Source organism: Bubalus bubalis, chromosome 2 (assembly GCF_019923935.1).
Source record: "Bubalus bubalis isolate 160015118507 breed Murrah chromosome 2, NDDB_SH_1, whole genome shotgun sequence".
Taxonomy (NCBI): Eukaryota; Metazoa; Chordata; class Mammalia; order Artiodactyla; family Bovidae; genus Bubalus; species Bubalus bubalis.
Window position 1 is genome coordinate 66,641,944 of NC_059158.1, and position 17,541 is coordinate 66,659,484.

General features: G+C 38.0%; 1 protein-coding gene across 2 annotated transcripts in view; it reads right to left on the bottom strand.

The window, feature by feature from the left end:
- Positions 1–1,690: 1,690 nt before the first annotated feature.
- The window catches only part of PPP1R1C (protein phosphatase 1 regulatory inhibitor subunit 1C), a 109,765-nt gene continuing 93,914 nt past the window's right edge, over positions 1,691–17,541 (bottom strand). Inside the window, exon 5 of one of the 2 annotated variants that reach the window (XM_025273826.3) lies at positions 1,691–1,822. In XM_025273826.3, coding sequence (XP_025129611.1) covers positions 1,734–1,822 — 89 coding nt within the window. In that variant the 3' untranslated portion in view covers positions 1,691–1,733. The remainder of the gene's footprint in view (positions 1,823–17,541) is intronic. The other variant, XM_044932739.2, reaches the window with a different exon arrangement.

Here is a 17,541-nt window from a genome sequence, read left to right on the forward strand (position 1 = left end):
TTCACAAAAACAAAACAAGCTGGGGGAAGGAGGGAGAAGAGAAAAAAAGAAAGGAAGGATGAGAGGCAGGAAAGAAGGAAAGAAGAAAGGAAAAAAGAAGGAAACTTGGAATAAGTGTTCATACATACTTGAGATACTACTTGTCAATGAGTTTTGCATTTATTTTCTTGGGGAAAATATCCAAAGGAAAAATGATTGTTGTCTCTATTGCACTGGCTTATAGATTCTCCCATTTCTTTTAATCTGTACATTATAAAACTCACAGTCAAAATTAAAAACAGTAGTTTTACTCCTTTGCACCTTGATACTAAGATCCTACAGTGGATTTCACATTTGTTTTTTCTTCCTATCTTAATTTACCTCTTTACTGACTTTTGAGAAATCTTTTCAACTCATTTTTTTGTAATCAATGAAGCATTTGAACTTCACTAATATTATTAGTGTGGAAACCAAATTGGGCATTCCTTCACTTCCATTAGGCTTCCCAGGTGGGTCTAGTGGTAAAGAACTTACCTGTCAATGCCACTGAGACTTAAGAGATGGGGATTCGATCCCTGGGTTGGGAAGATCCCCAGGAAGAGGGCATGGCAACCCACTCCAGCATTCTTGCCTGGAGAATTCCATGGACAGAGGAGCCTGGAGGGCTATAGTCCATTAAATTATGTGGTACAGATACTTTACATTATAATCCAATAAATAATTAATATTGTTCAGGATGCCAGGACTTCGAATTATCAAAAGTGATATTCAGTAAATACATACTGTCTTGGAAAATCTTGCTTTGCACTGATGTTTCTCTGCCAGTTCTGTAGTGGAGAAATAATCTTTCCTCTATTTTCATAACACCCGGCAAAGTACCTTCTTAGAGATAAACTCATAAAAAATAGTTGTTGAATTAATAAAAGCATGAATTAATGAAATTTCTTATGATAATAGATTTATAAAATCTAATTATTCATTAAAATGCAATAGAAAACACCTCATATTTCAAGTAATAGCCAAAAATGAGCAACAGGGGAGATTTGGCATGTTTTATTTTAGAGTTATAATTTTTCTTTCTGAATAACTAGTGGAAATGATAAAAAAAAAAATACATCTCTCACAACTTAGAAAATGGAGAGACTTCTGTGGTCCTTTAACCATTAATGTGTTGTTGGAGAGAAAAAGATGTATAATATCTAAAGATGAATACCTTTTGATATTTTGAATCAAAAAATCTGGCATTTCTTAATCATTTTGAAATAAATACCATGTACCATTAAGTATACAGAAACATGATAAATGCAGAGCTTAACTTAAAAGTTTAATTAAATTCCTCTGTAAATTAAACCCAGACACGGATTCATGTCTAAAGATATTTAATATTTATTTTTTTCCTTTAAAGTGATGCTATTTACATTTGACCTTAGAAGGTAAATTGTATCAGTAGGACATCAGGGATTAAGCTGGGCAGTATTAAAGTTAGAACACGCACATGTTTGCAGATTTTCTATGTTGTTAAAAAGAAAAATCACTGTAAAATAAATACTTATTCTTTAATTGTAAGTATCGTAATATGAAACAATCTGTAGGTAGTTCTAAAGTTCCATCAAGGGGCACTTCCCAGGAGGTGTATTACTATTGTATGAGTGTGGAGAGCAGAGGTGGAAGTCAAGCAGTGGCATTCCATGGGATATTCAGAAAGGTTAATAGTTCAGTTATTCCCAAGAAGCCTTCTTATTGCAGACCCGTAATTAATGGTCCCATTGCTGCACTCTCTCGTTCACGCCTTCTTCCTCTTCAGGGAATGCTGATTCATTCTGGCCTTTCATATGCTTAACCCCTGAAATTATAAAAATTATGCTCAATTTATTTCTGGCAGATTGACTGCTTTGCTCCAAGAGATAAAGAAAATGACAGGAATGTTTTCATTGGTATATATGTGTTTTCTCCAAGAATCTAAACAATCAATCCTATATAAACCTTTTAATTAATTCACCGAGTGATAAAAACACACCCAGCCCAATTTCCATTAGAGACAGGCATCTTTTATAGTCATTAAACCTTCTTCATTAAGAATTGCATCACTGCCTATTAAAAACCTGTTAACTAAAAATCTGCTCCCAGGCTCTTATTGTAATTCTGACATATCACTTAGTTCAAATATTTCTTTTGGCATCCATGAACTCTGTTACAATGAGAACCATTAGAACCTCAGGAACAAAGAGGTCTGTGTGTACCATTTCTGTAACTTGCAAACAAAAAAAGAATCAGAATATTGTTAGTCTTCTTTAGGAATAAAAACATATGGATGCGATTCTGAAACTTCTGTATTAAAAATGCTTCAGTCACTTCCTCCACAATCTACACAGAGGAAAACCATTATCACATCTTTGCCTGCTATGTGAGCTTATATGATCTGGCTTCTCCCTACCTATCTGGCCTCATTTCCACCAGCCTTTCCTGCATCCCCTTCTAATAGTAATTTATGCCCTAACAATACTAACCTGCTCTTAAACATTACAGATCACTCTATGTGTGTTAATTGCTCAGTTGTCTGATTCTTTTCAACCCCATGGACTGCTGGGCTCCTCTGTCCATGGAATTCTCCAGGCAAGAATACTGGAGTGTTCTAGCCATACCAGCCATTCTCTTCTCCAGGGGAGCTTACCAACCCAGGGATCGAAGCTGGGTCTCCTGCATTGCAGACGAATTCTTTACCATCTGAGCCACCAGGCTGCCCACGGGTCACTCTAGGCTCCCTCAAACCTCCATCTTTTTCTCGTTCTATTCTCCCTGCCAGATAGCTTCTTCCTACTACCCACCTGATAACCTCTCACTCATCCTGATCTCAGCTGGCCTCCTCTGTGAAGGCTCCCCAAGTTCTCCAAGTGGACCTCCTTGGTCTTTCAAGTATTTCCCTCTGCTCTGGGATCACTTTCTTTTGTATCAATTACTTTATAGAACTATATTTGTTGACATGTCTTTCTCACTAGAACAAACTTGCTGAGGTCAGGATTACGGAGTTTCACTTTGGAGTCCCAGGCACACAGCCTGGCAAATAGGAGGTGTTCATTAATACTGATTGTATAAATGACTGATGGGACTAATGATGTGACACTTAAATATATGTCTTTGGAATTCCATACCGATGTATGTTCAGGTTTTTTTCAAAGTTAATTCAAATTTGGGGTATAAATCAGAAGGCAATTACTACCACCATACTCTACAAAATTATCTTTCATTTCACTTGGGTCTGTTCTGCTAAAACATCATGCTAGCTGACACTCTGCTTATAGTGCTTAACATTGAAAAGTTTATAGATATTATATTTTTCAGAAAAGTGGTTTATGAGATTTTTCTAAATATTACTGGAAAACATTATAGTTAGAATTAATAAATGAAAGGATGTCACTGCTCTTGTTTACTATGAAATGAAGAAACTAAAAAAGAGAGAGAGAGAGAGTGGATTTGCATATACTGTAGTCAGCAAGCCTCAGAGAACCATTTGACAAGGAATGACATCCCTGGGCTTGGGGGATTATCTTCAAAATATATTTGATTGGTTGTAATAATATTTAAATACTTAAATTTCATCTGCAAGCACAGATCACTCACAGTCACCATAGAGAGAACTTTGTTGTTAACAAATGGAACTTATTTCATCTTGGTATAGATTACATAGGAGAAAAAGAGGTCTAAATCCTAAGGAGAAGGAAAGGGAGTTTAACGAGCATTCAATCAGTCACTCTGCTAGAGTCTTACATACCTGAGTTACTAAACCTCACAACAACTACACGAGAAAAATACCTGGATGGTGAAATTTAGATTCCAGGAAGATAAATGGTTTGTTTAAGATTACAAGGATAGTAACCTCAGTGACATCAATAACCTCAGTTATGCTGATGATACCACTCTAATGGCAGAAAGAGAAGAGGAACTAAAGAGCCTCTTGATGAGGGTGAAGGAAGAGAGAGAAAGAGCTGGTTTAAGATTAAATATTAAAAAAAAATTAAGATCATGGCATCCGGCCCTATTACTACATGGCAAATAGAAGGGGAAAAGGTGGGAGCAATGACAGGTTTCCTTTTCTTGGGCTACAAAATCAGTGTGGAGGGTGACTACAGCCATGAAATCAGAAGATTGCTTCTTGGCAGAAAAGCAATTACAAACCCAGACAGTGTGTTGAAAAGCAGAGACATTACTTTGCTGACAAAGGTCTGTATAGTCAAGGCTATGGTCTTCCCAGTGGTCACATACAGTTGTTAGAGCTGGACCGTATAGAAGGCAGAACACCAAAGAACTGATGCCTTCAAACTGTGGTGTTGGAGAAGACTCCTGAAAGTCCCTTGGACAGCAAGGAGATCAAACTAGTCAGTCTTAAGGGAGATCAACCCTGAGTACTCACTGGAAGAACTGATGCTGAAGCTGAAGCTCCAGTATTTTGGTCATCTGATGCAAACAGATGACTCATTGGAAAAGTCCCTGATGCTGGGAAAGATTGAGGGCATAAGGAAAAGAAGGTGTCAGAGGATGAGATGGCTGGATGGCACCACTGATGAAATGAACATGAGCTTGGTCTAACTCCGGGAGATGGTGAGGGACAGGGAGGCCTGGCATGCTGCAGTCCATGGGGTTGCAAAGAGTTGGACATGACTGGGTGACTGAACAACAACAACAATGATAATGTGTTCCAAGAGAAGTTCTGACACATCAAAGTTCCTCAGTATAGACTGACTGAATGATGAATGAGTGAATGAAGTATAAAGTTCCATTGTCAAGAGACACCCAACTCACTTTCACCTTTAACTTTTTGGATGCGAACCTAAATTAATCTATCAATCTCTAGGATTTATTGTAGGATTACCTACTAATCTGGTTCAAACCATCTTGTCATTCCCTCTGAAATATTAAAGCACAGTAATCATTCAGCTGCCTTCCACTCTTTCCTGAGCTAAAATTGTCTGCATCTCTCCAGGTTCCCAAAGGTTTTACTGTCTCCAGAGTTCATCCCTTTTATCCTTGAGGTAATTACAGAGTAATGAAGTTGTGTTCAGACAATTTTCTTTAAATCAGGGTTAATTCAATGCCAACATTGATTTGTCTGTATGAGGGGGTCAAACACTTAAAAAATGGTAATTAGAATTTCCAATTTATTAAACCATTAATCAACAATTCCCCATATTTGACTATAGGTCTATTTACTTATTTATTTTGTAACGGCCACAAAGTTATATGAGAAAGCCTTCTTTAAAGTAAAATGATTCCAGCAAACCTTGAAACGTGCCTTCTCAGTCTTAGTCGAGTGTGGCATTAACCATTTCCAGGTGAAAGATGTTGATGAGGCAGAAGTTGGTGACAACACAGAACTGTTCTACAGAACCTCAGATTCTTTGGTTCCCAAAGCATTTATCACCAATATCATCTTTCCATTGAGTAACATGTTAGTTAATTTGTGTTTTGACTCTTTTTCATTGCCAGCAATGTTTGGTTGGTTTTAGATGCAATAAATGCTGAGATTGAAGTGTGAAGTCTGTGAGGACTGTCTAAAATGTTTCTCCCCGTGCTCCTCCTCCTATCTCCAGACACACATATGCTTTATACTTAAATTTTCTTTGAACCCGCATTCAATATTTGAGTAATTCTAGAGGTGAAGGAAAGCAACTTGGTCTGGAGGTGTTGATGAAATTCTCAAAGCTTCCTCTTCTGCCAGATGCTAATGAGCACATAGGAAAACACCTCACCTGCACAGGTGCTGATTCCCAACATGTGGCAAAGGGCCTCCAGAAGCAAGAGAAACACAGCCAGGCTTCACGTGGGCGGAAAGCAGAGGGATTCCCAAATGCACAGAGGTACTTTTCTCCATAGCAAGAATGAACACACAAGAGAAGAAACCATAGACAAGACAAGGGTGCAACATGAATACATGAAGGGATGAAGAAAATAGTTTGAGGAAAAGAAAGCAGATGGAGTAAAAAGAAAAAGAAAAGAAACGTTACCCCCACCCAGAACATTATACTCATGCCCTTCTCCATTCTGTAGATCAGGAGGTCAGATGTGAGGTGGGTGAAGTTGTAAAGTGACTGAGTGAAGAATTACGAAGAATTCATCCATAAAAGGAGGCTTACATTTGGCAAACCACAGGCCAATATGTTTATCAATTAATTCAGAGGGGAAAAAAAGGGCAGGTAGATGACATGAAACTCCAAAGAAAAGATGACATGATGAATGACAAAATTAGTATTCCAAAGAGCTGGAAGGATGGCCTAAGTGATTAAGGTATAGGTCAAAGGGAGCTCTTTCTGTAGGAAGGTTATTTTGGTACTTAAAGAGAATGAGGACAACCCAGATTGATGGTTAGGGGTTCAAGTGACCACAATTTCATGGTGACCCAGCAGAGTCACCTGTGTGTAGGAACTGAGCTCTTCTAACAGCAGAGGCAGCAATTTAAGAGAGGAGACTTTTCTTGAACTGTGTGCTGGTCAGACCTTTTCTGGATTATGCTGCCCAGTTCTGGACTTGGCATTTCAAGAGTTCCATTGAAGGAAATAACTGGGATTGAAAGCAGTTTTATGAAATCTCTTCCAGAACTGGATATGAAACTGGACTGTTAAGCATAAAGAAAATTAAGAGGACAAAAGAGGTTGCCATTGATTTCTTCAAAGCCTGGAAAAAGAAATAAAATTTATCTAAGTAGCTACTGAGAGCTGACATTCATGTAGTAAAGGCAAATTACAGATGGTCCTTGATTTGCAAAAGGGTAAACCACTGAAAATATCATAAGTGGAAAATGCATTTAATACACCCTACTGAACATCACAGCTTAGCCTAGACTACTTTAAATGTGCTCAGAACACATATATTAGCCTGCTGCTGCTGCTGCTAAGTCGCAGCAATCGTGTCCGACCCTGTGCGACCCCATAGATGGCAGCCCACCAGGCTCCCCTGTCCCTGAGATTCTCCAGGCAAGAACACTGGAGTGGGTTGCCATTTCCTTCTCCAATGCATGAAAGTGAAAAGTGAAAGTGAAGTCGCTCAGTCGTGTCCGACTCTTAGCGACCCCATGGACTGCAGCCTACCAGGCTCCTCCGTCCATGGGATTTTCCAGGCAAGAGTACTGGATTGGGGTGCCATTGCCTTCTCCCATATATTAGCCTACAGTTGGGCAAAATCACCTAACACAAAGCCTACTTTATAATAAAGTGTGGCACCTCTCGTGCAATTTATTGAATACCATACTGGAAGTGTAAAACAAAATAGCAGTCTGAGTACAGGATGGTTGCGAGTGTATTGGTTGTTTCCATTCATCATGGTGTGGGTGACTGGAGCTGTGCTCACTGCCTTGCCCAGCACTGTTAGCCCAGAAAAAGATTAAAATTCAAAATTTGAAATACAGTTTCTTCTGAATGTATATTGCTTTTGAACTATTGCAAGTTGAACCATCATTAAGTTGGGGACATCTGCATGGTTTAATATAAAGAAGAAAATTTCTAAGTTCTTCACGTTTGCCCAGCAGTAAGCATGTGAATGAGCTCCCCATCACTGTGTGTGTTCAAGTCAAAGCGAAATTTCCGTTTCAGAGGAGAGTTAAGGAATCCTGCACTGAGTAGCAGGACAGACTAAAAAAACTCCAGGACCCTGATATGCTATTCATACACAAAGCAGAGCTTCTTTTCTACTGCAGAATCTGCTCTGCTGTGAGTACTATAAGGTACAAGAAAGTAATTCTAACTTTAAATGACATAAATGGCCCAAATCCACATTTTAAAACTAATTCACATTGGGAGTAGCAAATGTAAATGAATTCATTTTTTTTCAACCACATATTTCAGTTACTTGAACTCATTCTAAAGTCCTCTAGGGAATTTGTGGGTGTATTTTGAGAGCCTCTGACCCTCTTGGAATTCTATTTATACTTATATCTGTGCCTCTTCAGGGAAGAAGGTTCATAGTTTTCAGCAGAATCTCAGAGGGGTCTCTGACTCACAAATAGTTGTGAATATGAATTCAAGTCTAATCTCTTCGCTTTAAAGATGAAAGGACAATTTCGGTTGGCAAAGGGACTTGTTTAAATTCACATAGCAATCATGCGCTGGGCTAGGACACAAATCTGGGCCCCTAATTTCTACTGGGGGCTTTTCATGTGGACCACTAAGCTCTCAATCTTCCATTGTCATTGATCTTTTCCAAATAAAACCTGAAGGAAAATGTAGTAACTTAAGATCATGAGGCCCTTTTCATTATCAAATTCTTTCAACTCATAACAGATATAAATCTAACTTCTCAGTCTTTTTTTCATCATTGCTGTTAATGTTTTTTAATAGAATTTGTAATCAGGAAGATGTAGAATTTAAATTTAACCTGGCAAAATTCTCAGAATAGAACCAAGTTACAAATAATGTTTGGGTTATCGGAAAAGAAGCAATATGAGTTCAATATAATAATGTTCTTCTGTGTGTTGAACAGGGGAGAGACACAACTACAAATCAGATGGGAATGTAGGTCAGAGGTGATGGTGTGCATATAAAAGAAATTAATTCAATGAAAGCATGTTGCAGAAATAAAGCATTTGGAGAGTTCTGATGTGGGGAAGAAGAGGTCCAACTCAGAGATAATAATTTGGACAGCCATTGATGAAGCAATATGCTGGTTAGCTTAAGCAAAATAGCAAGTCTAATTTCTTTATGAGAAAACTATTTGAAAAATACATTTAACAATCAGTTTTCTGAAGGCTTACTATACACAAAAGAGTGAGTTTAATGGCTCTAAAAAGATGATTGCTTGTATATCAATCCTTCAAATTTTATCAAAATAATCATGTTAATTTACTCAAGGAATATAATTTAAGCCATAATATGGTACATCAAGGCTAAGAAGTAAAGGCCCACCATTTGTCAGGTTGAAAATGTGCTTTGCATTTCCCAAAACGCTTTCACATGTATTTTGTCTAATCTTCTTGTCATTCATTTAAAATAAATATAAATCATTTATAATAAATGCATTCATACATAATAAATTAAATATAATATAGCTATAATAAATAGCTATCTATTAATTTAATGCTTAGGGTCACAGAGATCAAATGACCTATCCATTTCATTCCAAAGGTAAACACCAAATATGTCCTGAAAAGTGAAAGTGAAGTCTTTCAGTCGTGTCCGACTCTTTGCGACCCCATGGACTGTAGCCTACCAGGCTCCTCCGTTCATTGGAATTTTCCAGGCAAAAGTACTGGAGTGGGTTGCCATTTCCTTCTCCAGAGTATCTTCCTGACCCAGGGATCGAACCCAGGTCTCCCGCATTGTAAGCAAGATGCTTTACCATCTGAGCCACCAGGAAAGTCTAAATATGTCCTGAACTCACCCTAGATCTATCCCTTTCTATGTTATTTAAAGTAATTTCATATACACAGCACAGTTGTTCTCTGCTCCCATACTATGACTGTTCAGTTAATGTAAATTGCAAATCCACACATAATCATTTCACTTAACTACACATTACTTAGAGAAGCATTTCTCTGCAGAAGAATAAATGTGTAATATGCTAATTTCTTAATCATACATAGGAATAGAGGCAGCATGTTTGTCTGATACTCATAAATATTCAGAAGTATTACATATTTATGTACATTTTGCTTATCATGTATTTTACCAAAGCTGTTGCCCAAGAGTAAAACCTGGATGAAAGATTTAGCAGTAAATTCTGAGGAGAGGATAGGAGACAAGGTACACTTACCTGCTATCATTAGAAGTATGAATTCAAAGAGTATCTTTGAAGAGTAATCTAGTCTCATTTTTCAAAATGCAAAGTGTTCATATCTTTATCAGTAAGTCTAAGGTTGGATTCAGGCAAGAATATGATTTTTTTAATTTTGCAAGGATACTGCTGTTTAGCCAAGGTTGAGAATCACTTTGATAGACCAAATGTCTCTTTTGCCCTCTACAGCCAAGTGCTCTCCCTTTTTCTTCAAAGCAAAAGCATTCCATGAACTCAGAAGTAAAGTTACATTTTTAAGCCTACACATAATAGAGCTAAACAGTGTTGGGCAATTTCACTTATAGCAAGAGACAGAATGACTCCTTCTCTTGCAAGGCTTGGCTGTCATTGATTGAACACAATAGCATATCTAAAATAAAGGATGCATCAATCAGCAGGAGTCGGTGGTTAGCCTTGAAAGCGCTAAAAATAAAATAATGAATGGAGAGTTGTGTTTAAAGCCACAGAACAAATGATGCTTATTTTTTGTTTAAGTGTGTCCACAGAAGGATGTCCTGTCCTGGCATTTTCAAAGTTTCTGCCTTCCAAGGAGAGTGCCTTTCTACTGAAGCAATGGTCACTCTAGGCTACCATACCCTTGAATCGAAGCAGGGCCCTATGGCCCTTTCCCTGGGCTCCCAAGTCCTCAGCCTTCCTTTTGTCTGTAGAAAAACTTTAGTCAAAAAATAAATTTCATCAAAAAAGTTTAAAAATGCAGAAACAAAAGAAAACAAAGGAGACCAAATGATAATCATTTGGTCATTAAGCAAAGTCAATGACTTCTAGTTTCTCCTCAAGGGTTGTAGATAATATTCTGAACCGTCTTTTCGCTATTGAAACCCCCTTTGAGCTTCTTTTGAGCTGTACTGGAGATGGTGAAAACCCCCACAAGGTGAAAGAAGTTAACTACGTGATGACCAGACTGTAGCCATGACTTAAACTGCCCAAATCCTGAGAACAGGCCTCAAAGAAATGGGAACAAACCATGGGAACGAAGATTAATTGTACTTAAAACAATCAAGATGACACTGATCAGACCACTGCATGGTTAGTTTCAGGATGACTGTTGGAGCTGACTGTGCTGTTTCTGCACGTAGCTCCCTCCCTCCACGGATTAAAGCTCTTGCTCACTGATTGTCAGGTGGACAGTCAGCCTTATGGTATTTATCCATCTGTGTCAATAATCACTGAACATCAGTCGTCTAAATGCACCGGAGATTGTTAGATTGTCTGATTTTTCTCTCCTCAAATCTCTAACAACCCGTACTCTCTTCACACTCAGTTGATTTTACAGAAATAACTGAAATAGCCATTAATGAATTGACATCAGCATGGCCAAATCTACCAATATATTTGAATCTATACCCATATCTCTGCCTCCTCTCATAAGCCTCACCCTTCATTTTTATCCACCCCTCTTTTTCACAGTATATCTCACCCTTTCAAAGAATTCTCCAAAAATTATAAACTGTCTCTCTCTGGCATCATCAATTTCTCCCATTCTACTAAAATATTTCCATAACCACAAAAACATATTTTCATTTATTCCATTTCAAGAAACTGTTTCTTGACTCCATTCTACCTCTAGTCACTGCCCCTTCTCTTTAGAACAAAACTCCTATAGTATAATAAAAGGTTACTCACTTTATAACCTTTCCTTAACATACTCTAATCAGACTTCTATATCCATCACTCCTTTAAAATAGTTCTTGTCAAATTTCCCCAACAAACTCCATCTGGGGAAATCCAGTGGTCAGTTTCACACCCATTTTAGATAAAATCTTGACAGCATTTAACATAATTGGTCTGTTAATTTAATCTCAAAATGATCAAACACATCTGTTTTTCCACTTAGCTCACTTGCCACTCCTTCTTGGTCTTTCTAGCCAGCTAGACAATCCTTTTCATTCTCACCCTACATGCCAGCCACTTTCAGGACTTGGTTATTGAATGTTTTCTCTATTTGTACTCACTTCTCATCCAATACTACTGCTTTAAATATGATATGTAAATTGATGATTTCCAACTGTATATTGTCAGGCCCAGTCCCACGTCTGAGTTCAGATTCATATAACCAACAGCCTAACTGTATTCTGACTTTTAGATGTTTAATAGGCATCCCAAATTTAGTATATCTAAAACATGGTCTAGATTCTATCCTGAATCTTCAAATAGAAACAAGCACCCAGCCCCTACCAACCTTCTCTTTTCCAAATCTTTCCCATCTTTGTCAACAGAATATTCTCAGGTCTAGTGTATTCCTTGCATCATCTTGTTCCTTTCACACTCCTTTTCCAATGCATGAGCGAATTGTGAAGCCTCTACATGCAAAATTGTATTCCAAATCCAATCAGCTTTCATCAGTTCCAGCACTACCACCTTAGTTCCATCCATCATTAATCTCTACTTGGAGGATCTCAGACAGCCTTCTAACTGGTTTCCCTACTTTCTCTTCTTGCACCCTATAGTTAATTCCCCAAACAATTTACAGAATAATCTCTCAAAACATTGCATCGTTCCTCCAATGAAAATCTTTGATGACTTCTCATTATCCTTATCCTAAGAATGAAATTCAAATGACTCACCATAAATTCATAATCATTAAGATGCTACATGATTAAGTTCTGTCTCGTTCTGGACTTGCCTCCTTCCAACCGTTCCCTCACTCGCTTGGCTACATTGGATTTTACACACAGGCCTTGCACAACCTCAGAGCTTGTTCACCTCATTCTCTTTACTGGATTCCTTTTCTTCTGAGGGGCTCATATGCCTTTTTTCTTCATCTCATTAGGCCTTTGTTGAGATGTTGTCACTTCAGAGAAGACCACTGACTGTCCCATTTAAAACATTTCATGTATCTTTTACTTTCAATGTGATTTAGCTTATTTTTTCCTTCCTTTAGAGCACTAATCACTTCTTGGTTGCATATTTCTTTGTTTATGGACTTGTGGTGGGCCTCCGCTAGAATATCAGCACCATGAAATTGGAGCCAACATGGTTTTATTTCTTGACTGATCAGCAGAGCCCAGAACAATGCCTGAACATTACAGATGCTCAGTGCATTTTAAATAAGGAAATGACTAACTTTTGATCTAACTAATTTTTGATCATTTAACAAACTTTAATATTATCTCACTTTAAAAAAATTTCCTATTCAACGTATAAAGAATTTTCAACCTAGCCAATTTTTTTTCAGATAGATGAACTTCTGCCCAATCCATTTAAGCACATCTTTGTTCTTCTTGGTCTCCCATACTATTTCAGATTACCAATCTTGACTCATTTAGTAATTATGTTTCTGAAATTCCACCTATCCAAGAAAATATGCAGGAAATCTCAAAGATGAAAAGGAGAAATGGTACTTTCCTCAGTATATAAAGTTGTTTTGATCACCAAACACAGTTAATGAATCCTATTGGGTACATGGCTTTCATAATATATGTAATGTAAATGGACTTGATAAAATATTTTGGTCTCCTCAGTGATTCTCCTGTTACTTAATTTTTTTCTTTGTGGGAAAGCGCTAATCCTGATGAGTTGATAGTTACCTGTAGTTTCAAAATCAGCTCAGCTCTCTCCATGTCCTGAGGCTGTTTTGCTCCCCTGTTTCTGTGGAGGGCCTCAGCTCTGTTTGCTTTTCATTATGCAGCTTGCTGGCGGCCAGGAAGTTTCTGAATGATGAGATTGTTCTGTTTCATCCTCTGCCTGACCCAAGGACTTGCAGTTCACACTCTGAGCTTTGCAACTCTTTTGCTGTGACCCTGCTTCTTCTGTTCAGATTTACCATTGTTCTCCCAGGCATTCTTGTTCTCAGTTGTACTCTCTGACCATCCATTTAAATAACAGCAGTTTATCGTACCACCATCGGACTCACTGACCCACTTTCATTTTTGATTTTCTGCCCTACAGTTGGTCTGTTTTACTTGTCGTCCATGTGTAAAGTCACACTCTCTCTTCTTTTTACATAGATCTTTAATAAACTCTCCTTGGATGAGCTGATACCATTTATTCTTTTCAAATCTTGATTTATTAATACCTGATGCAAAAGGCCTAGTGAGAAGCAAATTTATATTGTTTATATGACAAAGGAAAAATAGTAAAATTTTTTTTTGCTTAAAATTGTAATTTTCTGTTATTTCTACCCTATGATATAAAAATGTAATAACTAGGAAAAACAAGTATTTGCCTACCAAATTTATTCAGTTTCTCAACACAGGATTATCTCTTACCTGGGAAATTCTTTTCAATACCAGACTTAGAACTGTGAAACTCACCTTTGACATTATAAATTAATTGCCCTAAAACCATGACTTTTGAATTTTCAAATTCTTCTCTAGAAAAGGAAAACAATCTTACTTTCAGTATATATACACTGCATTTAATTTACAATCACCTTTGTATTAGAAAAATTCTAAAATTATTAACAAAATTTAATGTAAGTCTTTTGAAAAAACTCATGTTGAATTTCATTTAAACCTACAGATTAAGAGGGAGAATTCACTTGAAGTATGTTTATGGCTTCTCACAACCAAAATGACTTGAAATTATTTCAATTTTTTCCCTAAACTTATTGTGCATCTATAGTCTACTTACCTTTCCTTAGATATTTATTTCATTTCTTACTCAAATAATAGACACTACTAAGAGAGAAAACATATATATATATATATAGGCTTCCCTGTAGCTCAAATGGTAAAGAAACTGCCTGCGATGCAGGAGACCAGAGTTCGATCCCTGGGTTGGGAAGTTCCTCTGGAGAAGGGAATGGCAACCCACTCCAATATCCTTGCCTGGAGAAGTCCATGGACAGAGAAGCCTGGTGGCCTACAGTCCATGGAGTCGCAAAGAGTCAGACACGAATGAGCTACACACACACATATATGGGGTAACTATCAGATTTTTAGGGATAAAATGAAATTGTTGAGAATGAACAGCACTATTATTTCTGGCTTGATATACTAACTAGAAAGTCTCCAATTTGCTAATATAAGGTAGCTGGGCCTCTCAGAGAAGATACCAGAAGGGCCATTTGGCTAGGGCTTCTTACTCAAAGCTGGCCACGAATTAGACTTTTGATATTATCTCCAAATGAACTCATATTGATAACAGATATATTTATTGACAACCTCCAGAAGCTCTTTAGTAAGCGAGCCATATAGACGGATGGACATGGAAGAGCAGCCTACATCCCTGTTCTAATCCCTTCTAGTCTTCTCCCCACAAACTATTAGGCTACAGAGCTGCCTTCCCTTAAGCAGCTATATAGAGTTGTGGAAAAGAGCTTTTTCTCAATCACAGAAGCATGACCTTTTAGGATCAGAAGAACTTTAAAAGTAGATTTGAGTTCAAACGGCAGTCCGACTGCCTCTTAACACACACACACACACACACACACACACACACACACACTCATACACATAGACACATACTGTTACCACCACCACCATCATATTAAGATGTGAACCAATGCCTATTTTCTGAAGTCCCACAGCGGACAGCAATCACTGAATCTAGAACACAGGTTTTCAAGACTTTATTCTGTATTCTCTGCTTTGTACCAAACCAGACCCAGAAAATGACAAACCAGATCCAGAAAAGGACAAACCAGCTGGTGCCTGGGAGTCCCAGCAGAGTTCCCTTCCCGCCTTCTCTTACCCAGCCACAACCTGGCTGCCTGATAACCATGTAAAACCACTAGAAGGCAAAATGTCTCCCATGGTATGGGGCAACTGGACTTTCTAGTTAGATACTGTAATGGATGCTTTGTTAGATTGAAATGGGCTGTTACTATGATAATTTAGGCAATATTATGGGCCCTGTTTCTATAAATTGGCCTGAAAAAAATAGCATTGATTCTATGTATTTTCAGATCCAATTTGTGCGAGCAAATTTGGATCTGAAATCAAATCAAATTTGTGAGAACAATCCCTTTTTATAATGAGAGTCTGCTTGTTCTGGAAATTCGCCAACAGTAGTACCAGAATATAGTTAGAAGTGGATAGAAATCAGAGGTATACTTTTGTAAGTTTTTAAGAAAAATTTATTTCTCAACAAGTAACATTATCCCCCAGATACTCCTGATTTGTTCTTTATAATGAGTGTCTATTGTTTAGTCTTTTCTCTACCCTCCCTTCTTATAGGGAATGACTATCCTTGCCACTCACTTTCCTTCAGAAGCACGCTTCTCCCCACTCAACACTGCCTGGTTCTTATCTTATCCTCTGACTGCTCCGCCAAGGACAGGGATATGTGACCCATGCCGCTCCTAGTATAATCCCTCTCCCATGATCTTGTTGTTTGAAACCAAGTCATTATAAGAGAGACTTTAATTTATGGATGATACATGGTGTTAAACTTGTTTGCTCTTGATGCTCATGTTTCCTGCTTAAGGCGACAGCTGGTCTTCAGGGGACTGTAGGGAGGATGAAGTTATAATAAAGAAAATGGATGAGATGGCAGCCTTTGATTCTCTTTATTTCCTGAGTCTCAGCTGCTTCCTTTCCTTTCTTGCCTAGTGATTTGTTTTCCCTCATAAAGTAGCCAAATAGTCTTTCAGTAAATTTCTCTTCAGTCAGTTCAGTCCCTCAGTCATGTCTGACTCTTTGCCACCCCCATGGACTGCAGCATGCCAGGCTTCCCTATCCATCACCAACTCCCAGAGCTTACTCAAACTCATGTTAATTGAGCTGGTGATGCCATCCAACCATCTCATCCTCTGTCGACCCCTTCTCCTCCCACCTTCAATCTCTCCCAGCATCAGGGTTTTTTCCAATGAGTTGGTTCTTCACATCAGGTGGCCAAAGTATTGAAGTTTCAGCTTCAGATCAGTCCTTCCAATTAATAGTCAGACTGATTTCCTTCAGGATTGACTGGTTGGATCTCCTTGCAGTCCAGGGGACTCTCAAGAGTCTTCTCCAACACCACAGTTCAAAAGCATCAATTCTTTGGCACTCAGATTTCTTTATAGTACAATGCTTATGTCCACACATGACTACTGGAAAAACCGTAGCTTTGACTAGATGGACATTTGTTGGCAAAGTAATGTTTCTGCTTTTTAATATGCTGTCTAGGTTGGTCATAGCTTTTCTTCCAAGGAACAAGCATCTTTTAATTTCATGGCTACAGTCACCATCTGCAGTGATTTTGGAGCCCAAGAAAATAAAATCTGTCACTGTTTACATTGTTTCCCCATCTATTTGCCATGAAGTGATGGGATCGGAGTCCATGATCTTAGTTTTATGAATGTTGAGTTTTAAGACAACTTTTTCACTCTCCTCTTTCAGTTTCATCAAGAGGCTCTTTAGTTCTTCTTCTGAAGTATAATTTGAACTTTACACTCATGACTGGAACTAAAGCAAATTAGATTTGGAGTTTGAAATGTGAAGCCCAAAGTGTCCTGAATAATCTATTCTCCCTTGTTAATGTTTTCGCTCTAGTCTCCTTCTGGGATGGAAGAAGACAGGGAAAATGAAAGGCAACTGGGATATTCCCTTTTTCTCCCCTATACCTCCATCTTTGAATGCAACTTTTGATGAGCTGAGAACTAGACAAAGATGGGAAATATTCCACCATGTCTCAGGAGTGAACTTCAAGTTAAATCTGAACTTTACACTAATGACTGGAACTAAAGCAATAGAGAAAATTTAGGACATTTTTTGCAAAGTCAGTAATTGTCTCCCCATGGGCAAGGCATTGTTTGAAGAATGTGTAGCAGACTTTCAGGTCAGGGGTAAAAATCATCACACTGGTTTCACACTTTCTTTTGTTCCTGAGACGATAATTTTGTTACTATAAAGCCCTGAGCAC